Here is a 26393-nt window from a genome sequence, read left to right as displayed (position 1 = left end):
GGGATTACCCTGATACTGATAAACAATCGGGGGGGGGGGGGAAGGGCAGAATATTGGACAACAGGCAGCATGGGACTGTGACCGTTAAGAGAAGGGAAGCAGTGTGAATCCTACCATTATGCAGGATTACTGGCTGCAGGCAATTTGTGAACAGAGCCCAGGAATCATGCTGAACTGAGCTGAAAGAAATTAGAGTTTGACAGGCTGAGATTGCTTAGATTTCTGGGACAGAGTACCTGAGAAGAGGGAACCATACAAAGGAAAAGCTCCAGAAATATGCAGTTTGCTATTCGGCTAAATACCAACCTGTGCATGCTTAGGGTGAAACTGTGACCCCAGGCAAGAACTTCAAGGAAAAGAATAATTATTGGGGAACTATCAGCAGAATAATTCTCAGAGTTCTTGAAGGACCCAAAATAGACTGAAGTCCAACCAGAGAGAGATCTAGATGAACTCAGAGAGTATCAGCAAAAATCCCAGAAGACCCATACTTTAGGAAATGAATTACATTAGCCTTAGAATAAAGTCTACTCTAGATCTGACACCACGGAGCTTAAACACAAGTCTCAGAATAATCAAACCCAAGTTGCAAATATTAAAATAGCTGTTCTACCTTAGAGGTGCCTGGTGGCTCGGTTGGTTAAGCATTCAACTCTTGATTTTGACTCAAGTCTTGATCTCACGGTTTGTGGGTTTGAGCCCCACATTGGGCTCTGTGCTAACAGTGTTAAGCCTACTTGGGATTCTCTCTGCCTTCCCCCTTCAAAGCTTTCTCTCTCAAATTAAATAAACTTAAAAAAAAATACTTCATATGATCATAGATGCAGAGAAAAACAAAAATAAGAGGAAAGAACTTTAAAAGAAACAAAAAAGCCTCAAATTAATTTTAGAGATAGAAAACACAACAGATGAAAATATTATTGAATGAGATTAATAACAGATTAGACACTGAAGGAAATACCAGTGAACTTGAAGGCACAGTAACTTAAAACATAAAACTTATATTTAAATAATGTATTATATTCTAATTTAAATAAAGAACATGGCATTTTACATATTCTATTTTATGTATTTTAAAATATTTTATGTATAAACAAACATGTATATTTTTATTTCCTTTGTAAAAACAGAAGATACATGAAATACTGTACAATATATAACTTAGTAATTGGTTTTTTTAATTTACCAAAACATGCTTTGTTATTTTCGAGTTTCTTTAAGAAAATTTTTTTTCCCATTTTTAGAGAGAGTGAGCAAGGGAGAGGGACAGAAGGAGAGAATCTTAAGCAGACTCCACTCAGCACAGAGCCTGACTTGTGGGCTCGATCCCACAATGCTGGGATCATGACTTGAGCCGAAATGAAGAGTCAGATGCTCAACCAACTGAGCCACCCAGCAGCCCTGGGTTTCTTTTTTACTACTACTAGGTGTGAAACAGCATCTCATTTTGGCTATGAGTTTATATACCTTCTTCAACTTTTTACTTCTTTTTCATAGCTGCACAATTCTCCTTTGTTTCTAGAAATCTATCCATTTCATCTAGCTATCTAGTTTGTTAATGTAATCATAGAATGGTCCTAAAATCCTTTTTATTTTGGTAAAGTTGGTAGTAACGTACCCACTTGTGTTTCTGATTTTAGTTACATGAGTCTTCTTTTGTCAGTTTAAAGGTTTGTTGATTTTGTTGATCTCAAAGAAACTACTTTTGGTTTTGACAACTCTCTTGTTTTACTATTCTTTATTCATCTCTTCTCTAATCTTAACTATCCTCTTCTTCCTGCTAGCTTTGGGTTTAGTTTGCTCTTCTTGTGCTAGTTCTTTAAGGTGTAAAGTTAGATCACTGATTTGAGGTCATTTTTTAAAATATCATGAGAAAATACACATAAAATTTACCATGTACCATTTTATACATTTTTTGAAAAAGCAAACCCTATACTGAATGCAGGGCTCAAACTCACGGCCCAGAAATCAAGAGTTACGGGCTTTACCGAGTGGGCCACCCAGGCACCACACCATTTAGCCATTTTAAGGTGTACGGTTCGGATGCCTTAAGTACACTCACATTATTGTGCAACTATCACCACCATCCACCTCCAGAAGTATACTGTTTTCCAGAGTAGCTGCACTATTTTACATTCCCACCAGCAAAGTATACAGGTTCTAACTTTCTCACAGCCTCACCAATGTTTCTTTTTTTATGTAGGTATTTCCTGCTATAAATATCCCCCTGGGCACTGCTTTTGTTGCATCCTGTTAATTTTGGTACGCTGCTAGGGCTTGCATCCATCTTTAAGTATTTTTAAATTTCCCTTGTGATTTCTTCTTTGACTTCAGTTAACATATTTCCAGTTTTCCATCTGTAACTGATTTCCAGCTTCACTCTATTGTGGTTGAAGAAGATACTTTATATGATTTCAAACTTTTAAAACGGAGATTTACTTTGTGGTGTAACATACAGTCTCCCCTAGAGAATGCTTCATGTGCATTTGAAAAGATGGTATATTCTGTTGTTGATGGGCAGAAAGTTCTATACATCTAGGCAGTTTATAGTGTTGGTCAAATCACGTTTCCTTAGTGATTTTTCTGTCTATATTCTATCCATTACTGAGAGTGGAGTATTGATGAACGTCAGCTATTATTTTATAACTTTTATTCCCTGCAGTTTATTTAAAAATGTGTCTATTAAGTCCAATGTCTATGCTTCCTTAGGAACAGTTTCCGTTAATTTCTTCTAACAAGGGGCTATATTTTATTTCTTTGCATGTTTTTACGTTTTATGCTGAACATCTTGAATATAATACGGTAACTATGGAAATCAGATTCTTATCCCTCCTCAGAATTCGTTTTTGTTGTTTATTGTAGCTATGTGTTTAAGGAACTTTCTAAACTATTTTTGTAAAGTCTGTAATTATTTGTCAAGTGTGGTCTCTGAAGTTGCTGTTCCTTTCGCTTATGTCTAGCAAATGTTCTGACAGATTTCCCTGAAATCTGGAGGAGAGAAAGGAAAAAAAGGAGAAAGAGGAGGAGAAAGAAGGTAAAACGTAGCAGAAGAAAACAATGAAGTGAAAAGGCTTCTCCCAGGTTTTGAAGATTAGCACTGTGCTGGGGCATGCTTTGATTGCTTATCTGGGTCATTTATAAACTGTCTTAGCCTTCACATCCAGCTTGCCCTGATCCTACAGACTGGCCAAAAGTGAAAGCTTCATGCCTTCGTAGGTCTTTTCTGAGCATGAGTCCTGGGCATGTGCCTGTTTTTCAAACTTCCTCAGCATAGTCAGGAATTTTAAAATGTCCCGATTTCCTATTATTTTTATTTTTAATTAATTTTTTTTACTTATTTATTTTAAGAGAAAACACAAGCAGGAGAGGGGCAGAGAGAGAAAATTCCAAGCAGGCTCTGCACTCTCAGTGCAGGGCCCAATGTGAGGCTTGAACTCATAGACTGTGAGATCATGATTTGAGCCAAAGTAGGACATTCAACCGACTGAGCCACCCACGCGCCCCACCCCTCCATCATTTTTTAAATTGTCATTTTCTTGATTTAGTGTTTGGTTGGTTGCTGTAAACTTTTGTTTTCCACAGAGTTCTGACAGCTTTGCTTGATTTTTCAATGTCTCTGTGAAGGAGGAACGTGGGAGCTCCACTACTTTATTGAGGTCTTCTTCCCGTCAATTTTAAAAATTCTTTGTATTTTAGAGAGATCAGCACTGTAATTATGACATATGTTGCAAATAATTGCTTCTAATTTTTCTGTTTATGTTTTTAGCCATGAAAATTCTAATTTTTTTAGATGAGACAGCAGAGAGCCGATGTAGGGCTTGGACTCATGAACTGCAGATGGTGACCTGAACGGAAATCAGATGCTTAATGGACTGAGCCATCCAGGGGCCCCAAATGTAATTTTTATGCACACAAATTTATCAATCTTTTATTGAATCCTGATTTTGAGTCATAGTTACAAAGCCTTCCCTATACTAAGAAAAAATTAACTCCCACTTTTAGTATTTATTTATTAAAATTTTTAAATGTTTTTTTATTTATTTTTGAGAGACTGAGAGAGACAGCATGAGCAGGGGAGAGTCGGGGAGAGAGAGGGAGACAGAGAATCCAAAGGAGGCTCCAGGCTCTGGGCTAGTTGTCAGCACAGAATCCTACGCGGGATTTGAACCCACAAACTGTGAGATCATGACCTGAGCCAAAGCCAGCCGCTTAACCAACTAAGTCACCCAGGCGTCCCTCTTCTAGTATTTAAAGTTCCATTTTTTGGGGTGTTTGGGTGGCTCAGTTGGTTGAACATCCGACCTTGGCTCAGATCATAATCTCACAGTTTGTGGTTTCAAGCCCCACGCTGGGCTTTGAACTGATAGCATAGAGCCTGCTCTGGATTCTCTGTCTCCCTCCCTCTCTCTTTCTTTCCCCCGCCTGTGCCCTAGCTCGCTCAAACATTAAAAAAAAAAAGTTAAAAAAGTTCCATTTTTTAAATTGAGGACTCTAATTTTGAATTTTTGTGTACAGCTGAGAGATGAATCTAACTATGTTTTTCAAAATAGCCATATAGATATGTCAACCCCATTTATTAAAAGAAAAATATTTCTTTGTCCCTGGACTTTCTATTCTGTTCCACTGACCTGTCTATTCATGTATCAGTACTAAGCTATTTTAATTAAAAATTTTTTTAATGTTTACTTCTGAGACAGACAGAGCAGGAGAGGTGCAGGGCAAGAGGAAGACGCAGAATCTGAAGCAGACTCCAGGCTCCACACTGTCAGCACAAGGCCTGAGGTGGGGCCCAAACTCACAAACTGTGAGATCAGGACCTGAAGCAAAGTTGGATGCTTAGCTGACTGAACCCCCCAGGTGCCCCAGTACTAGGCTATTTTAACTATACTGACATTATAACATTACAAATATGGTAAGACTATTCCCCCCTTTATTTCTTCCCAGTATTTTCCTGACTATTCTGTGTATATTTTTCCATATGAACTTTTTTTTTTTTTAAGTAGGCTTCACACCCAGTTTTGAGCTAATGCAGGGTTTGAATTCATGACCCTGAGATTAAAACCTAAATGGAGATCAAGAGTCAGACTCTTAGCCAGCTGAGCCACCCAGGCATTCCTCCATAGGAACCTTTGCACACGAAAACATCAACTAATATAGTTCCATAAAAAACCTTTTCAGTCTTTTTATCTGGATGATGTTAAACTTACAAATTATTTTAGGGAGAACCATATCTTCATCATGTTAAGATGTCCCCCCACCCCAAGAACATGGATGTTTTACATGTATTTAAGTTTACTTATATCTTTTTGAAGCATTTTATAGTTTTCTTCATTCGATTTTAAACAACTCTTAAGTTTCTTCCTACACACACACACACGTATATATAACCTTTTTTTGTTGTACCATACATGGGGCTTTCTGTTCCATTATCTTCCATCTGATTATTTGTATTAATATGCTAAATTGTTCTGTATGTTATTTCCAATCCTGCTCTCTGCCTAAAGCTTTGAGTTAGTTTCACCATGCCTTTATAGGTCTTTCATTTCCAATTCTTATGTCTCTACTTCCTTTCTCTTATCTAACTACATTGATTAGTACTTCCAATACAAAATTAAACAGAAATAAAAATAGCAGGCATCCTTGATTTTTTCCTGACTAAATACTGGTTTTAAAAGTGAGGTATATATTTAATCAAGTTAAGGAAGTATTCACTGATTCCCATGTTCTCAAGTGTTTTTATCAGAAATGAGTGTTATATTTTGTGAGAGATTTTTTTCGGTATCAACAAAGAAAACCATATGGCTTTTTTCTTTGGCTTAGTAACACAGTGAATTATAGTAATAGGTTTCCTAACTTTGAACTATCTTGCAATTTTGGTATAAATCTGTTTGGTCATAGTATATTTTCTTAATGTGATATTGGTATAGAATATGCCAGTATTTGACTTAAGGTTTCTTATATCAGTATTCATAAATTATACTGGTTTGTAACTTTCTGTGTGTACCACTTGAACAAACACGAACAGTAAAACCTTGGATTGTGAGTAATTTGTTCTGTGAGTGTTCCGGACAAACAAACATTTCTAATCAATTTTAACTTGATAAATGAACGATATCTTATAACATGAGTAGTACATAATGCCGAATGTGATCTCACAACTGAGCCAATGGTTCTTTCTCTCTCTCTCTCTCTCTCTCACTGTGGGATTATGGATGACTGTCTCTCGTGCTTGGATGCTCAGTCTCAGGCCACGGTGTTTGGCAGAAATCAGTGGTTTCAATGATTTTTCAGAATGCTGGAAGGTGCCCACAACTGGCACTAGTGTATTTTTTGTTACATCAAAGCACCCATGGACAGTCCTTTGCTTTTCCATATAAGAGTAAACTTAGTAATGTTTTGCCTCATTCTAGGTCAGGCTGCCTGCACATACAGACCTTTTCCTCTGCTGCCTGACTGCCAGTTATATTAAATACAGTATATGACAAGAACTTATTACTACTGTAGTGTAGTCAACATCTGTTAGTGACAGTGAGAGTGGTCCTACACATTAGTCGTTCTCTCTCGTCTCCCTCATACCAGCCGTGAAGGTTTCTAAAGGAAAGTATAGGTTAATTATTTATTTTTTATATTTTGTATTTTAAAAATTATTTTTGTATTATATTAATTTATTTTTTAAATGTTTTTTTTTAAGAGACAGAGACAGAGCATGACAGGGGTAGGGGCAGAGAGAGGGGTGGGGGTAGACACAGAATCTGAAGCAGGCTCCAGACTCCGAACTGATGCGGGGCTTGAAACCCATGAACCGTGAGGTCACGACCCAAGCTGAAGTTGGATGCTTAACTGACTGAGCTACTCAGGTGCCCTAGTAATCATTTTTTAAAAGTTTATTTATTTATTTTGAGAGAGAGAGAAAGCATGGATGGGGTAGAGGAAGAGAGAGAGAGAATCCCAAGGAGGCTCTGCTCTGTCAGCATGAGTCTGATGTGGGGCTTGAACTCACCAACCATGAGATCATGACCTGAGCTGAAGTTGGATGCTTAACTTAAGTTAGATGCTTAACCTAGGCACCCCTGTAATCATTTTTATATGAATATTTTTGGGTTGTGGAACAAATCATCAGTTTCCATTATTTCTTATGGGAAATTCACTTTGATATACAAGTACTTTGGGTTACATGCATGTTTCCAGAAAGAATTATGCTTGCAAACCAAGATTTTACTATATTGTTCATTGTAATACTTAAGTAGTGGAAAGCAAAAATAAACAAGTTGGAGCACATCAAACTAAAGAGCTTCTGCATTGCAAAGGAAACCATCAATAATGAAAAGGCAACCTACTGGATAGGGAAAATATTTTAAAATCATGTAACTGATAATGGGTTCATACTTAAAATACAGGGGCGCCTGGCTGGCTCAGCTGATTAAGTACCTGACTTCAACTTGTCATGATCTCATGCTTCACGGGTTCAAGCCCTTCATTGGGCTCTGTGCTGACAGCTCAGAGCCTGGAGCCCGCTTCAGATTCCTTGTCTCCTCTCTCTCTCTGCCTCTCCCTCACTGGCACTCTGTCTCTCAAAAATGAATAAAACATTTAAAAAATACTGAAAATACAAAAAAGAGCTCCTACAACAGAAAAAAAACAAAAACCCCAAGTAATCCAATTAAAAAATGGGCAAGGCATCTGAATAGACATTTTTCTTTCCTTAAGAAAACTTTGAAAAATATTTATTCATTTTTGAGAGAGCACAAGTCGGAGAAGGGCAGAGAGACACAGAATCCGAAGCAGAATCTAGACTGAGCTATCAGCACAGAGCCCGATGTGGTACTCGAACCCACGAACCATGAGATCATGATCTGAGCCGAAGTTGGGTGTTTAACCAACAGAGCCACCCAGACGCCCCTAGACATTTTTCTAAAGAAGACATACAGATAGCCAAAAGGTACATGAAAAAATGCTCAACATCAATAATCAGGGAAATGCAAATCAAAACCATACTGAGATATCACCTCACACCTGTTAGAATAGACAACAAAAGAACAAAAAATAGCAAGTGTTGGTGAGAATGTGGAGGAAAGGAAACCTTTGTGTACCGCTGGTGGGACTATAAAATGGTGAGGCACTATGGAAAACAGAATGAAGGTTCCATAAAAAATTAAAAATAGAACTACCCTATGATCCAGTGATTCCACTTATGGGTAATTCACTCAAAGAAAATGAAAATATTAGCTGAAAAAGATATATGCACCACTATGTTCATGGCAGCATTATTTACAACAGCCAAGATACGTAAACAACCTATGTGTCCACCAATGGATGAATGTGTAAAGAAAAAGTGGTTTGTGTACATAATGCAAATGTTGTTCAGCCATAAAAAATGAAATCTATTTTTGACAACATGGATGGATTTTAAGGGCATTTGGTACTTGAAATAAGTCAGAGAAAGACAAATGCTGTATGATCTCGCTGATATGTGAACTCTAAGCAAAACAAAACAAAACTCAGATACAAAGAAAGATTCTCTAGATAAGCAGTGATGGAGGTACAAGCTGGGAGTTGGTAAAGGGGTCAAAAGGTAATAACCCGAAATTATAAGACACAGGGATGTCATATACAACACGGTGATTATAATTAATAATACTGTGTTGCATATCTGAAAGTTATACTGAGAGTAAATCTTAAAAGTTCTCACTGCACACGCACACAACTTTGTTAACTATGTGGGGTGACAATGTTAGCTACACCTATTGTGGTGATCATTTCCCAGTGCGCACAAATATTCAATTATTATGCTATACACCTGAAATTATTGCAGAGCATTGGGATTCTCTGATACCTGAAGATTTAACAGAATTCTTCTGTGAAATCACTTGGGCCTTGCGGGAGTTCCTTGTTAGATTTCTTTTTTCCTCTGTGGAAACTTTTTTATTTTTTAACTTCTACTGGGGTAAACTTAAATAAACTATATTTTCCAAGATAATTATGCCCAATTCACCTAATTTGTTTTGCTTAGAGAAGTGCAAAGTAGTCCCAAACAATTCTACTGTCTTTCTCTTGATTAATAATTATTTCTGCCTTGTCATATCTTATTCTGTATGTTTCTTTCTTATCTCCACAAAAGGGTAATGAATTACCTACGTTGTTAATCCTTTCAAGTATCCATACTTTGTTCTTCAGTTCTCCACCTCATGTAATTCTAACTTCTAGTGCTTGCAGGACTATGAATTGTTCTCTGATTACTGCTCTAGTGCTTTCATCATCATTCATCTCAGAACATCTGTAATTTCTGTTTGATTCAAGGGTCATTTCACTAGGGTTTTTAGAGTTTCTAATTGGAAAGTATCATCTTTTGATATTAAGTCTCATGTTTAATTTCTAGTTTTATTTTTAAACTTTAAAAATCACTGTACAACGGGTGTCTGGGTGGCTCAGTTGGTTAAGCTTCCAACTTTTGGTTTCAGCTCAGTTTATGATCTTGTGGTTTTGTGAGTTTGAGCTCCGCATCGAGCTACATGTGCTGACAGTGCAGAGGCTGCCTGGGACTCTCTTTTCCTCTCTCTGCGCTTCTCCCACTTGCACTGTCTCTGTCTTTCTCAAAAATAAACAAACTTAAAAGAAAATCACTGTGGGGCACCTGGGTAGCTCAGTCAGTTAAGCATCCAACTTCAGCTCAGGTCATGATCTCATGGCTCTTGAGTTCGTGCCCTGCACTGGGCTCTGTGCTGACAGCTCAGAGCCTGGAGCCTGCTTTGGATTCTGTGTCTCCTTCTCTCTCCCTCTCAAAAATAAACAAACATTAAAAAATCACTGTACTAGGTGCATTGATAGTATATAGTATAGAGTTAACTTTATTTATTTATTTATTAAAAAAAATTTTTTTTTAATGTTTTATCCATTTTTTATACAGAGAGAGACAGAGCATGAGAGGGGGAGGGGCAGAGAGAGAAGGAGACATAGAATCCGAAGCAGGCTCCAGGCTCCGAGCTAGCTGTCTGCACAGAGCCCGACACGGGGCTCGAACCCATGAACGTGAGATCTGACCTGAGCCGAAGCCGGCCGCTCAACCGACTGAGCCACCCAGGCACCCCTAGAGTTAACTTTAGAAGCCAGTTTGAAAATATTTTTTCTTTTATTTGATGTATTAGCTCATTCACATTTCTTGATATAAGTAATATATTTGGATTCAACACTGTCATATTATATTATAATTTTACTTATCTGTGTAAAGAATAAAAAAATATTCTTTTGGTTTTAAGAAAGTTTGTATTTTTGTTTTAGTGGTTCTATTTATGCTGTTTTTTTTTTTTTTAGAGTTTGTTTATTTATTTTTAGAGAGAGGGTGCATGAGCAGCCATGGGGCAGAGAGGGAGAGAGAATCCCAAGCAGACTCCATGCTGTCAGTGCAGAGGCAGAACCCAACAGAGGGCTCAATCTTACGAACCGTGAGAGCATGACCTGAGCTGAATCCGAAAGTCAGACATCTAGCCAACTGAGCCACCCAGGTGCCCCTATTTATACTTTTTTATAGCGCCATTAACTCTTGCCTCTTAAGCTTGTTACTATCTAGTCCATTTTAAAACGCATCCTTTGACTCATATCTATTACCTCTGACACCATTACTTTATTCTACTTTCTCTTTTCTCTTCTATTTCCTTTCAGATGCAATCATACTCCTTTGACAGAAGACATAATGTTTATACACCATCTTTCCACATGTTCCCACCACTGTTTCAGTCTTAGCTCGACAACCAAATACGTGGAATGTTCACCACCTATCTCTGGTCAATGTCTGCCTTGCCACCTCCGGGTTGGATGAAGCCCACACTCGGCAGAGTCCTCATGAAGAGCATACGTATACAGTTTTCAGAGTTATTCCACTTCAAAGCTTATTTCCTCTAGCCTGCATACTTGGCAGCTTGGATTGGCACAATCTTTGTTCATCCTTTCTTTCCTCAAGTTTCATGAAAATTATGTTCTTTTCTTGTATTGCTTGCAGAAGTCTCATCTCAGTCTTCTCTTGCCCTTGCAACTTATTTCATCTTTTTGACTCAAGCACTGAGGATTTCTCTGTATCTTTAAAGTCTAATAAAATTTAACAATCTGAAGTCTAAGTTTTCTTAGCTTTAAAATCTAGACTATTAGACTCTAATGGGACCTCCCTTGCCTGCTTCCCAGTTCAACTCTTTTCTGTTTATTTATTTATCTCTGATTGTTTATATTCTCTATCTCATCTCTACTCCCCCTTGGGTGGTTTTCTGTTTTCCTTCAAAGCCCCTTATTAAATTTTCATGTAAAGTTATTTTCCTTTGGGGACCTTTAACTTAATTAAAGTTATTTCCCCTTGGGACTTTTAATTTAATTAAAGACCTTTTGATATGTTGTCTTTCTTGTTCTCTAACTTTTCTGAGCATAAGCAACTGCCATTCCTTCCTGTTTGTCCATCTTGATTTAGGATTTGAATTCCTGATCCATGGTGTTTTTTTCATACCTTCAGACGCTTGTCTAAGGGTATTTAATTCAGTTTTGAGGGCTATAGAACAGTTTCCTAATGGTTCACAGTAATTGTAGGGGAACAATTTTTTTTTTTTTGGTCTAGATATTTTGAATCATGTTTTCTTTTTTTCTTACACTTTTGTATGAAAGTGGCCTGCTTTTTACATTCCTGTTCATTTCACAGAGAGGGTTCCTAAGCATACCGTCTTCTCAAAAAGCAATCTCTTTAACGGAAGATGGTAGAGGTGGAAGGAGAGAAGGCAGGGTTGGCACGTCTTGTTTGCCCTTTATTTCAGCACAATGAGCAATTTTTCTCTCATTTTTTTCTTTTGTTTCTAAACCAACTCTTCTAAACCATGTCTCCAGGTTTGGCTGATTCCTTCTTCTACAAGTAATGCTTCTTTGAGACTGGTACTTCTGACACCAATTGCTTTCAAGTCCCTTTCCTGTAACCAGAGTTGTGAACTACCAAGATCCAGGCTTATATTCAGAATTTCAGCAGATGGTATGTGAATTTCTCTAACAGTGATTTTTTTTTTCTATGCTTCATCTAAGTCTTCTAATGCCTACATATTTTTGTTTCATGTAATCTCTAAAGCCTCCTATCCCCAACTCAGCACTCACAGGCTTAAAGCAGTGGAAAATAACATTACTGGAATTTGGTTTGCTTCTCTACCCAGAAGGTAGTTTAAAGGTAATGGTATTCTTTCTCTCTGCGTAATGCTAACAGTTATGTGTGCTTTTCTTTGCACTACTTATTCATTTTATACTTTTTTGAGGATTTAAAAGGAATACAGGAATTAGGTGGCCTTCTTTAGCCTCTAGATCTGGCAGCTTTCTGTTTGTTGTTGTTGTTTTTAAGGAGTCCTGAATCTTTAGCCTACTTGAAATACTACAGTCTAATTTATGAGAATTTCAAAGGACTCTGAAGGAAGCAAATGACAGAGACCAGAAATGGGAACAAAGGCCAGAAAACAAAGACCTCATAAGAGGAGACAATTAAGGAAATGAGACAAATAAGATGAAGATGGAGACAAGATCTAGATGAAAAATGGTCACAAGATGGGATAGGTATGACTAATAGAACAAGAATGCTGTCCGGTAAGGAGAAAGCAGGATAATAATTTGAGGCATACCAAACATGGGGGCGGGGGGAGCATAAGGGGAAAAATGCTCAGGGAAAAGGAACAGGCAGAGAAGAAAGTGAAATGTCTTCACTGTAAATTTTACATTATTATCTGCTAAGACATGAAGCATATAAATCACTACAAATAAGCTATATTGGGAGATGCCACTCATCCAAGCAGAAAGACTACCTTAAAGTTGGTACAAAAGCAGTAATTTGAGTGACACTGAAAACAAACTGGTAGATATGGTAAGAGTAATAAAATATTTCTAAGTGCTTTCCTTAGTCTTAAAAAAATACACTTCCAAAAGTGTAAACTATAGAAAAGTTCCAATAAATATTAAAAGGATATGTATGAGAATATTCATTCTAGACTAGATGGTAATGGGAAAAAAGGAATTCTAAATGTACACCAACATGGTTAAGGGTTATATAATAATAGAGAAGGAAGCCCATGATTAATATGGAGTGAAAAAATTCAAGGAACAGAGAATAGAGCACAGAGCTTAAGAATGCAAGTGGAGGGGCGCCTGGGTGGCTCAGTCGGTTAAGCCTCCGACTTCGGCTCAGGTCAGATCTCACGTTCGTGGGTTCGAGCCCCGCATCAGGTTCTGTGCTGACAGCTAGCTCAGAGCCTGGAGCCTGCTTCCAGTTCTGTGTCTCCTCTCTCTGCCCCTCCCCCTCTCATGCTCTGTCTCTTCTGTATCAAAGATAAATAAAACATTAAAAAATATTAAAAAAAAAAAAGAATGCAAGTGGAGCCCACCTGACTAAATTTACCGCTGCTGTCCCACTGACTATATCAACTTGTCTAAGCCTTAGTTACTTCATTTGTAAAAACAGATTTTTTTTTTAAAGTTTATTTATTCTGAGAGAGAACGAGAACACATGTACAGAGGGTAGGGGCAGAGAGAGTGGAGAGCAAGAATCCTAAGCAGGCTCTGCGCTGTCAGTGCAGAGCCCAATGAGGAGCTTAATCTCACAAACCATGAGATTATGACCTGAGCCACAATCAAGGAAGAGTCAGATGCTTAACCAACTGAGCCACCCAGGCACTTATAAATGCAAATTGATACATCTAGTTCACAGAGCTGCCATGAGGATTTAAAGAAAAAAAATCTATTTAAACACTCAGCACACAGTATTTGGCATGTAACAAACACTTTAGGTAAGACTGATACAACTATTATTATTATATTATGATCTCTTTTATTAAGTTTATTTGAGACAGAGCACATGTGTGAGCAAGGGAGGGGCAGAGAGAGGGAGAGAGAGAATCCTAAGTAGACTTTGAACTGTCAGCACAGAGGAAGAGCCTGACGCAGAGCTTGGTCTCACGACCATGAGATCATGACCTGAACCAAAATCAAGAGTCAGATGCTCAACTGACTGAGCCACCCAGACACCCCTATGATCTCTTTTTTATGTGCTTAGTAATAATATAAGCATGAAGAGCCTGTGGAGGATATAAATAAAATTTAGTGCTAAAGTATCTCAGGAGGAGGATAAAGTGTATGTGACTGGAAAATACACTTTTTTCTGCTCTATGATTATAGTATGTTATACATATGTACTTTTTAAGTTCAAAAACAGAAGACCAGATAATGGCGTTATTATTAATAGCGGATATGATAAATCTTTAATAAGTGAGTATATATTTTAAAACTATAATTAACATGACTCCTTACATTTTTTTTTTACACGAAGTAAAATATACTTCAGTTAATCACTTTACAAAAAGAAAGCAAAGTGCAAGGAATTTACCTACCCCTGCAGTTGTTGCTGCTGGTGAGAGGAAAGGGGCACTCTTGGCTTGTTCCAGCCAGCATAATCCTGATTACACCTCAGCTTTTTGACAGAAAGAGGAGCTGGCTGTGGAAGAAACCCCAAACTTCTTTTGGCAGAGGGAGTCTGGCTTGAAACATTAGTCCTATAAAAAAAGAACAGGCAATGCAGAGAGCAAAACAATTCTGAATATTACTTCCCCCCCTAGAAGATTCAGAGCAGTCAGTATCTGAAAAAAAAAAAAATCCTAAATTTGGGGAAATATCAGTAATGATGATCACTTGGGAAAAATTCCACAAATGTAAATTAGCAAGTCTGTCGACAACAGCTGCAAAAGCACATAATACTGTACCTGCTTAACCTATAATCAATATAATCCAAGTTAATGGCTTGAGAAAAACTACAATATAGTTTCACTTTACTATTTATTTACTTTTATTTGCTTAATGGATATATGAGTTTACCTAGTCTTGAAAACATTTAGGCAGTTAACTTTTTCCACTATTACAAATAATGACACAATAAATATTCTTAACCAGTCTCCTAGAGAACTTCCTTTAGTTTATATGCTTAGAAGTGAAAATGTTAGGGGGCGCCTGGGTGGCTCAGTCAGTTAAGTGTCCGACTTCGGCTCAGGTCATGATCTCGTGGTTTGTGAGTTCAAGCCCTGCGACGGGCTCTGTGTTGACAGCTCGGAACCCTGAGCCTGCTTCGGATTCTGTGTCTCCCCTTCTCTTTGCACCTCCCCAGCGCATGCTCTGTCTCTTATCTCTTAATAACAAATATTAAAAAAAATTTTTTAAGTGAAAATGTTAGGAATAAGTATTTTAAACTTTAATTTTTAGCTTTTTGAAATCCTGTTATTGTTTTCACAAAAGGCTGTACCAATTTCTATTTTCACTAATGGTGAATTTCCATTTCGTTACATAGTCTTCACATCAATGAGTGAAACCCAATCTCATTTATTTTATTTTGCGCATCTTCCTGATTACTACTGAAGTTGAACATATTTTTATAATTGTTCTCGTCTGAAATGCTTTTGCATACCCTTATTTTTATGCTGGATTCGTAATGATCTGTAGTTTTTTAAAAATTCCACATTCTAATCCTTTATTATAGATCCTAAATTTTAAGCTTTGATATAGTCAAATTTATCAATTTTTTATAGGTTCAAATTTTTCCTTTCAAAATTGACTTTTTATTAGTTGTTCTGAGGATCAGTACAGACAGACACTTCAATTTGTACACAATTCTTTTTTTTTTTTTTTAATTTTTAATGTTTTATTTACTTTTGAGGGAGAGACAGTGCGAGCAGGGGAGGGTCAGAAAGAGAGGGAGACACAAAATCCGAAGCCAGGATCCAGGTTCTGAGCTAGCTGTCAGCACATAGCCCAATGCAGGGCTCGAACCCATGAACTGTAAGATCATGACCTGAGTCGAAGTCGGACACTTAACCAACTGAGCCACCCAGGCACCCTGTATGTATGTTTATTTTTGAAGGAGATATAGACAGAGCATGAGCAGGGGAAGAGCAGAAAAAGTGGGAGATCCAGAATCCGAAGCAGGGTCCAGGCTCTGGGCTAGCTGTCATCACAGAGCCTGATGCGGGACCTGAACCCATGAACCTCAAGACCATGACCTGAGTCAGAGCAGGACACTCAACCGAATGAACCACCCAGGGGCCCCAATTTATACATAATTCTTAATGTATGTACCAAAGATCTAAAAAACCACATAGTTGTGATTCTTTTCTAAGTTATTCTAGTGACCTTCCAGTTTAAATTTGGAGGCAAATTTCCCTTAATAGTATATCAAGTACCAATATCTTCAAATGTTGATATGCTGTTACATTAAGTCCTATTAATTCACAGTATCATATACACTACCTACTTAAATTTTCAATTTTGTAATGCTCACTAACAAGGTTACTAAGAAAACCAGACTACCACGACCAAGAAGTTACAGAGTACACAACTCTGACATGAGAGCCAAGATTAAAGACTGGTTTCTTTTGGAAATAATTCTACCAAAAACAACAAGGGAATGAAAATAATTTAAAATGTTCAAGGGGCACCTGGATGGCTCAGTTGGTTAAGCATCCAACTTCAGCTCAGGTCATGATCTTGCGGTTCATGAGTTAGAGCCACATGTTGGGCTCCGTGGTGACAGCTCAGAGCCTGGAGCCTGCTTCAGATTCTGTGCCCCCCACCCCCTACTCACGCTCTCTCTCTTAAAAATAAACATAAAAAAATTAAAAATAAATAAATAAAATGGCCAAGAAAAGGGTGGCTGGGTGGCTCAGTTGGGTAAGGGACCAACTCTTGATTTTGGCTCAGGTCATGATCTCACAGTTTATGCACTGACAGCGTGGAGCCAGCTTGGGATTCTCTCTCTACCCCTCCCCTATTCGCATATTCTCACTCTGTCTCTCAAAATAAACATTTAAAAAAACGTTCAAGACCTATTAAAGGCACATCTGACTACAAACTCCTATTTCATATGCTTGGTATTATAGTATATAAAAACTACCCCATCTATGGCATGTTAAACTGACACCTAAGACAAAGCTTCTCAAATTTAGTATCTTATTATTTTCGAGCTGTACCAAAAAATAAACAACCAGCAAATGATTTTACCTATTAAAAAAAACAAAACAAAACATTTACACTTTAAAAATGGGATGGGATGGGATTCCCTCCTTAAAAATGTTTTTAGAGCTACTAAAAAACTTACATTTGCAAAAGAGTTGACAAAAAATATTCCTCTGGATGGTACAAGAAGGGACACAGGGACCACTGATAAGACATGGTAATGACATTAATTCAGACGTGGTTTCTTTCTCTCCTGCTTCATCAGAGGCATCTGGACTCTCCTCATTTTTAGTTTCTCCATTTTCTGCAGGTAAGTCTTTTGTTTCTTGGTCAGCCACTTCAGCCCGTTTTCCCTTTGCAGCACTTTTTTGGCTGAAGATTTGTCCTTTCCTCCCTTTTGACTTTGTTTCCACTTTTGCAGAACAAGGTTTCTCCTCTTTGCTGCCCCCAGTGTTGAGCTGACCCTCCTCTGGGCATCACTGCAGTGGGCCATGGCACGCCAAGAGTCTTCGTGACACTGGGCTGCCTGGCCACTGCCCAATTAATTTTGTAAGTCTATAATTTAAGGTCACAGAAATATTTTCCTATTATTTTCTTCTACAAATTTTAACTCTATTTTCTTCCTGTTTAGGTCTTTAATCGGCCTAGACATTTTCTTCCTTTTTTTTTTTTTTTAAATATTTTAAGTAATCTCTACCTTTAACTTACAAACTCCAAGATCAAGGGTCACATGCTCTACTGACTGAGCCAGCAAGGTACCCCTACCCAAAAATTTATCATTAGCTTTCCATCAGTTGTATCTCTTACTGTGCAGTCCTGAACACTATAGTTTGAATAATGCAGGGTGTATTTGTTTCCATCCTTTTGCTCTCAGCCTTTCTTCATCTTTATGTTGTAGCTTCTTTTAAATAGCATATGGATTATTTTTCTTCCTTTAACATCCAGTTTTTCTTTTTAACTGGAACATTTTATATTTATATTTATATGTCATGACTGCTTTGGACTAATAACTTAATATCCATATACTAATTCTCTCACCTGAGTCAGTTCTAAGTCAGTATTTAATTTTTCTCCTCTATAAGAGTTATATTTTCCTGCTTTTTTGTATGCCTAGTAGGTTTTCTTCAATGTCAGACTTTGAGAAGTTTTTAATAGAGAAAGTATGCGTGAGTGGGTAATGGGGCTCGGTACAGAGAGAGGGAGAGACTCTTAAGGAGGCTCTGTCCCAGCACAGGGCCCAATGTGGAGCTAGATCTCATGACCTGAGCCAAAATCAACAAGAGTTAAGATGCCATCCAGGCGCCCCTGGATATTTTTTATTTTTATAAACATTCTTGAATTTTGCTCTGAGATATGATTAGGTCACCTATAAACAGTAAGATCTTTTGGGGTCCTGTTATGTGGGAAAAGGCCAGCAATTAGCTCAGAAATGGTTTTTCCTCACTAATGAGGCAAGACCTTTCTTGCCATGCACATTGCTACTACCAGGAACTGGAACATCTCTAATTTTACATGAGCTCCAAGTATTATTCCCTTTGATGTTTTGGGTGATTCTTTTCCAGGCCTGGGCTATTGTCCTCATCTGCATAAGCTGATCAGCAGTCATAGTCTATGGGTATGAACACTCCAGGGAAACCCTCTGCAGATCTCTGCAACTCTTTCTCTGTGCGGCTATCCACTCCAGTCTTCTGTGAATTCCAGATGCCGTGACCTCCCAGGACTCCTAGCTGCACTTCCTCAACTCAGGAAGAGCACAGAGTTCTGACTGCTTCCCCCTCCTTGTGTGGCAGCCTGAGAACTTTCTCCATGAAGCAAAGTGGGGCAATCATAAGGCTAATTTCATTTGTTTCCCAACTCTCAGAGATCACTGTCCTTCAATGCCTCATGTCCAATGTCCTAAGACTGACATGACATGAAACTGATATATTTTGTCCAAGTTTCTCAGTTGTTTCATGAAGGAAGGCAAATCTGGTCCCTGTGACTCCATCTTGGCCAAAAGTAGAAATCATCTTTAACTTTTTAACATGTATAACTAAAGTTCTCAAAAGGAACTTGAAATGTTTTAATTTCCCTATATTCTTCCCCACTCCTATATTTCTTAGTATCTAAAATTGTATTAATTTTTTGCTTTCAATCCTATCATAGCCTCATTTTATAAAAACTATCAAGTTGTATTTAGATGTACAGAATAACCCTGAAAGGATATTAGCAATAGTAGTTGCCTCTGGAAAGATAAAATAAACAATAAGGAATTATAAAAGGGAGATTTACATTTCACCATCTGCACCCTGTAACTTCTGAAGTTTCTACCATATGCGCTTATTAATTATACAAAATAATAAATTTTAAAATTATTTAAATTTTTGGAGTGCCCAAGTGGCTCAGTCAGTTAAGTGTCTGACTTAAACTCACGTTATGATCTCACAGTTCATGGGTTCAGGCCCTGCACTGGGTTCTGTGTGGACAGCTCAGAGCCTAGAGCCTGGAGCCTGCTTCGGATTCTGTGTCTCCCTTTCTGCCACTCCGCTGCTTGCTGTCTCCCTCTCAAAATAAATAAACATTAAAAAAAAAAAAGTATTTATGGGGTGCCTGGATGACTCAATCGGTTAAGCATCCAGCTTTGGCTCAGGTCATGATCTCATGGTTCGTGGGTTCGAGCCCCGCGTCAGGCTCTGTGCAAACAGCTCAGAGCCTGGAGCCCACTTCAGATTCTGTGTCTCCCTCTCTGTCTCTGATCCTCCCCTGATCACACTGTCTCTCTCTGTCTCTTAAGAATTAATAAAATGGTAAAAAATAAATAAATAAATAAAATTAAAAAAATAAAAAAGTATTTAGATTTTTAAATATGGTTTTTTAATTTTTTTGCTCAGATACTTATTTTCATTCCTTCCTTTAATTTGCTTAACAAATTGTCTCTGTATATCTAAAAAGAGCGTTATTTGTCTGCATTTTTATTTTTTACATGTTTTTTCATTTATTTTTCAGAGACAGAGAGACAGCGCGAGCAGGGGAAGGTCAGAGAGGGAGATACAGAATCTGAAGCAGGCTCCAGGCTCTTAGCTAGCTGTCAGCACAGAGCCCGACACGAGGCTTGAACTCACAAACTGTGAGATCATGACCTGAGCCGAAGCCAGACATTCAACCGACTGAGCCACCCAGGCACTCCTTGTCTGCATTTTAAAAAATGTTTTTAAATTGTATTTATTTTGAGAGAGAGCACTATGTGTGCAAAAGTGGGGGAGGGACAGAGAGGGAGAGAGAATCCCAAGCAGGCTCTGCATGGTTAGCACAGAGCCTGACACAGGGCTGGATATCACAAACTGTGAGATCATGACCTGAGGCGAAATCAGGAGTTGGGCTCTTAACCAAATGAGCCACCCGGGCATTCAATCTGCATTCTTGAATTATAATTTAGCCGGGTAGAGAATTCTTTGATGTTATTACTCCAGTGTCTTCTATTGTTGCTAACATCCATCTCCTTTCCTTTTATAAATGATTTATTTCCTTCAAGTTGCTTTTAAAATTTCATCTACAATATGAATTTTTTTAAGTGTCTGCTATTTGGCATTTGTTGAAGCTTTCCAATGTGTGGACTTTCATCCATACTCCTTTGATGAATTCCTTGTTTTTATTTTCCTGAGTCTTTTTTTCTCCAAAATGCTATTAAGACGTGGAGGACAGACCAAAGGAGCCCAACATAAATCTCTTCATTTTATTTATATTTACCACTTTCTTTCTGTGCTGCATTCCACTATCCCCCGATTCTTGACATGCGTAGCCGCTGCCTTGGTGTGGACTTTTAATCTGCATGGGACTTTCGTTAGAGATTCAGAATTCTTGCCCCAGGGCAGGCAACACTAAAACAGATGCCAATCACAATTCCCATTTCTGTGTATTTGATCTCTGGCAACAGCACATTTATGGGTTCCAAACACAGGTAGTTCTAAAAAAGTACTTTGCCTTGGTTTATTAGCACAGAAAGCAGTTCTAGATAGGCAGCTTCATGTAACAAACCAGGTTCTGGCCTGGAGTCATGTTAAGTTCCCAATCTCACGCTGGTTTTAATGACTCAGGCCTAAATACTTGACTTTAGTTTGTGTTCTCCATGTGCCTTACGGCTTTAGCCTTTCCTCAGTTCTTTCTTCACTGATTTGGAAATTTTCACCTCATCCTTAAATGCAGTTTTACATTAAAAATGGTTTTTTCTTCAGTCATTCCTATGTGTAGTACATACACATATCCTAGTATCTTGAGAAGAAATTTGTACTATATTTAATTTAGGCTTTTTAAAACCTTGGATTCTTTTAAGATTCTTCTAATAAGCAAAAATATGTCTCTCTTTTAAATTCAAATACCTCAGTTATCACTGTAGTTATAAAGTGTCTGAATTACCACCCAAGGCTGGATATATCTAAAAATACAGGATCAAATTCTTTACTTCACCTCATTTAATCAAATACTCAAAAACTTTTGGGCCACTTAGGTGGCTCAGTCGGTTTAGTGTCCGACTTTAGCTTGGGTCATGATCTCACGGTTCTTGGGTTCGAGCTCCGCATCAGACTCTGCTCACAGTTCAGAGCCGGGAGCCTGCTTCAGATTCTGTGTCGCCCTCTCTCTGCTCTTCCCCAACTAGTGCACTGTCTCTGTCTCTCAAAAATTAATAAAGGTTAAAAAAAATTAAAATATCTTTTACCACTTTGCATTAAATTCTACTAAAGAACAAAATATCACGTAATAGGTCATTATATAGCATATCTGTTATACACCACCATTACCCCTTACCCTTACCTTTTACATTTACCAATGCCCCTCCGGGCTACATTCCAAGATAGTGCCTTCTTGACAAGCACTTAGTAGTTGCCTAATATATTTATGTTCAGTAAATCTCAAAAAAAAAAAAAAAAAGGAAATTCAATCTGTATAGGATCAGCAATTAAGTTTCTGACTGGCCTTTTCCAGTAAAAGATATTAACATGCGGGGCGCCTGGGTGGCTCAGTCGGTTGGGCTTCCGACTTCAGCTCAGGTCAGATCTCACATTTGTGGGTTCGAGCCCCGTGTCAGGCTCTGTGCTGACAGCTAGCTCAGAGCCTGGAGCCTGCATCTGGTTCTGTGTCTCCTTCTCTCTCCTTCCCTCCCCCTCTCATGCTCTGTCTCTCTGTATCAAAAATAAATAAAACATTAAAAAAAAAAAAGTTAAAAAAAAAGATACTAACATGCAACTTGTTTTTTAAAGAAAATGTCCTAACTTTTGGTAGTACCTTAATACAGAGGCAACAAAGGCAATTTAAAAATGTCTGAGGAGGAATGTGGGTGACCCAGTTGGTTTAGTGTTGGACTCTTGATTTCGCCGGAGGTCTGATCTCACTGCTCACTAGTGAGTTCGAGCCCCCATCAGACTCTGTCTCTGTGCTGACAGTGCAGTGCCTACTTGGGATTCTCTCTCCCTCTCTCTGCCCCTCACCTGACTGTGTGTGCACATGCTCCCTCTTTCATAAATAAATAAATAAATAAAGAAGTAAATAAAATGCCTCAGGAAAGATCTTAATCTGTTCATCACTTGGGAGGTGGAAAATACACTGGCCTAAAAGAAAGAAAATACACTGGTCTAGAATCTGATCTTGCCAGTCACAACCTGTGGCCTCAGTACATTTATTCATTTGTTAAAAACATTAAAAAATAAAGGCATCTGAAAATCAAAACATTTCCAGAGTAGTTTTTTAAAAATAATTTTTTAAAAATTTATTTATTTATTCTGAGAGAGAGAATACATGCATGAGAGGGGGAGAGACTCCATGCTGTCATCGTAGTCTGATGTGGGGCTTGAGCTCACGAACCATGAGATCATGACCCGAGCCGAAACCAAGAGTCAGATGCTCAACCAACTGAGCCACACAGGTGAGCCTCCAGAATACTTTCGAATTTCTAACTAAAATGTCACGAGAAATGATTCTCATCAATTTTGTTATTTTAAACGAGGATATTCACTAAGCCCAATAATGCACAGCCTAAAGCACCATTCAGTACTCAGAAAAAGAGAGCTCTTCAAGGTCTTCCCCAGGCATATACCGATGCATACCTGTCTAGGTTCGTGCTGCCAGAAGAGTAGTCCTTGGATCCAGTTCTGCTGCCGTAAAAGGAGGAGGACTGTAAAGGCAAAAGCCCTAAACACACACACACACACACAAACAGGGAACTTTTAATTCCTAAATCAACCATTCAAATTCATTTAATAATAAAACTATGCATTAGACCTGTTTATATTTAACTGTTTCTCCCCCTTTCTTTGCATCAAAGTAATATATGTGCGTGTTAAAATATCAAACACTGTGGAAAGGTTATAATAGCAAAGAAGTCTCTCCTGCCCTAAAGCTCCACAAATTTTGCTTTTAATTTATAGCCAATTTTTAAAACTGTTTTCCTCATTTCCTTCATAATACTAGATAATGTTTCTCTTTCTTGATTTTCTCATTATAAACAATATGTTATCTCTGTTATGAAAAATTAGCAATTTCTCGTTTACAGCATCTGCTCCTATTCTCTCCTCTCAAAGTGTTAACTTTACTTTTACTGATTAACTCTGTAACTTTAACACACTTAAAACTTCCACATTTTGTTCCATGAGTGTTATCACTTGACCGCTTCATTCTTTCTCTCTCCTCCTCTTCCCCATCAACTTTTCTAAGACACACCTTAACTTCAACACTGTCAAGGCTTATGACATCTTTAAGCATTGTTTTCTGACTTGATTATAAAAGCTGAAAACCAGTTAAGTGGATGTTATAAGATGTATTATTATTTCAGAAGTAAGAATTATATTGGAGAGAGTCCAATGTCACAACCCTGAACCACTAAAAAAGAAATGTTCCTGGAGTTCTGATCAAATGAATTCTCTTAAGTCAAAATCATGCCATTTGCTTCAATTTAATTTCCAGTTGAGATCATATTCAAATCAATACCACATAGCTGAGTCTCTGAGGAGTTGAGAGCATCAGAGATGTTAAATGTGGGAAACACGGACAACAATTTGTGGACAGTGTTAACTTTAGTTTTTGTAAAACAGGGTACAGCCTGTACCCTAGATCTTCTGGAACTTCTAAAAAGTAGCACTTTGGTAGGTCTTGGAACTTATTCCTCAATTTCAACCACTGTAACTCCTTGAATTCATTTTATGGTTCAGGTACTTTGATAATGAAAAAGCTTAAACTGCAGGCAGTTAAATAGGGAAGAAGGTAAAGGTTAGATTCTTTCTTAAAAGAACAAAAAGTCCCTTATTTCTAATAATTTAGTCAAGTACTGGATACAAACTGGCACCCAATAACTAGTGCTGAATCATGTATTATGCCTGAAAAATGTAGAGATATGTCCCAGTTTAGGCTTCTATTTCTAGTATAATACAGAACATCATATAATAAGTATTTTACATGAAGACAAAAACTTACCTGATGTTCTATTCTCTTCTGACTGTTTCAAACTCAGCTGCTTCTCTCTACTGCTGCTTAAATACTTTCTGGAGGGATCTGTCATAGCCTTGTTGTTCCTACAGTTAATAATTTAATTCAATATATATGTAGGTATAAAAGACATAGTTCTTAATTTTAAATTCTTATCATTTCAGAAAATTTACATTTACACACACAGGTCAAAATTTCTCAAGTGGCATTTCCCTCATCTATTATTCCCAAATACCTAAACCTTTCCAGTGGAGTGGGTTCAGTTGGAGATATGCTCATGCTTTGATTAAAAGTGCTAATTTTAGGAGATCCATCATGCATAAAGCCTGTAGCACATAACGCAGATGCTCTACCCAGATTCCCTCTGACCCCGTTTTTGTGTCTTCTCTTCCACTCCAATTTAGGTATGTTTTTGACAGCCAGTACCTAGGGTTCTTTTTCACAGATTATCCTCAAGCTACTACAGATACTTTGCTTGCACTTTGAGAGAGTCACAAGTAAGGTCATGAAGCCCAGCTCCCTTGCCTTGTATCAGAGGACAACTTAAGGTGAATTTTATATAACAGATCTTCCCTCTGGAATTAGGATAAAGCCTAACCTCTGCTTGATTTTTGTATGAGATCACACTCAAGCTTCATTTTCTGCACTCACTGGCTTTTCCCTACTCCCCTCCTGGTATCTCTTGGGAGTACTTTCTTAACAAATAACTGGCATACAAATCTCCATTTCAGGGTCTGCTTCTGGAGAACTTGATCTATTATACCTGGTTCTAGAAATGGGCCTAGGAAGCACACTTCTAAGGACAAGATTCTGGAATTGGACCACTGTGTGGCAGTGGTAACAGAAATCCCATTGCTAGTGGTAATACCTCTGGGGCCCTAATGACGATAATTATTAAGACTTTCATCTGTAGTTAATGGGATGGGATAAGCTAGAAGAGAATACGGCTCGTGCAATATCTCTAGCATTTGAGAAATGTTGTAGATTACACAGTGGACCTTCCTGGGGTTATAGAAACATTCTAAAACTAGATTATGGTGACAGTTACACAACTCAATACATTAACCCAAAATTAGTGAATTGCACATTTAAAATAAGTGATTTTAGAATATGCAAATTGTATCTTAATACAGTTTCTAAAAATATGTCCCAAATTATTCCTTTCCTTGTACCCAAATCCCCCATGAAGAAATGCAGTCTATTTTCCCATGCCTTAAAGGGGCTGGCTTAGTGATTTCCTTTTCCCAAAAGAATGCAACAGACATAACATTGTGTAAGTCCTGATCCTAAGGCTAAATGTACCTTGCAAATTTATACTCACTCTCTTGGAATTCTGACACTGCTATGTGAATAACTCCAGTCTAACTTGCTAAATGATGAAAGACACAGGGTCCAATCACCCTCTTCACCCAACCAGTAGGCAGCCAATGGCCAATCACAAGCGAGGCCACTCTGGGTCAACTAACCACTAGTCAACTCAACAACTGACCATGGATGCATGAGAAATGAGAGTACCCAGCCACAATCAGCCTGCAGTAAGGGGCGGGCAAGTAGCAAGCCTGGAAGATCGGGGAGAAATGATTTATGGAAGAGGTATAAGAATGGCCATATAGAAGTGTGAATCTGTTTCACATAGTAATGCATCAGAGAGCTCCACTAGCGAGACATTAAAAAATCAAGTCCTGGTTCCCAGAAGGGGAACTTTTTTCACCAGTAGGGACAGTAAACGTCCCGTTTAATCTAAAGCTATGGCTGCTACTCATTTTGGGCTCCTCATGTTGGTAGAAGAATAGGCAAAGAAAGGAACTGCCATTCTAGCAGGGTAACTGACTCTGTTTTCTTGTTTTGAGAGAGAGAGAGAACGAGCACAGGTATACAGGTGAATGAGTAGGGGAGGGACAGGAAAGGAGAGGAAGGGACAGAGAGAGAATCCCAAGCAATCTCCACAC

The 26393-nt window shown here is 38.1% G+C and overlaps 1 protein-coding gene across 9 annotated transcripts in view; it reads right to left on the bottom strand.

The window, feature by feature from the left end:
• USP37 (ubiquitin specific peptidase 37) overlaps nt 1-26393 on the bottom strand; it is a 96890-nt gene that overhangs the window by 39952 nt on the left and 30545 nt on the right. For all 9 annotated transcript variants that reach the window (XM_029933808.1, XM_029933814.1, XM_029933815.1 and 6 more), the window contains 3 exons: nt 24433-24530; nt 23070-23154; nt 14385-14546 (listed from right to left, as the gene is read on the bottom strand). In XM_029933808.1, the coding sequence (XP_029789668.1) occupies nt 14385-14546; nt 23070-23154; nt 24433-24530 (345 nt within the window). The remainder of the gene's footprint in view (nt 1-14384; nt 14547-23069; nt 23155-24432; nt 24531-26393) is intronic.

The sequence above is a fragment of the Suricata suricatta genome, chromosome 3 (genome assembly GCF_006229205.1).
Source record: "Suricata suricatta isolate VVHF042 chromosome 3, meerkat_22Aug2017_6uvM2_HiC, whole genome shotgun sequence".
Lineage (NCBI taxonomy): Eukaryota > Metazoa > Chordata > Mammalia > Carnivora > Herpestidae > Suricata > Suricata suricatta.
The sequence above is the reverse complement of the archived record's forward strand: the minus strand, read 5'-3'. Positions and strand labels throughout refer to the sequence as shown.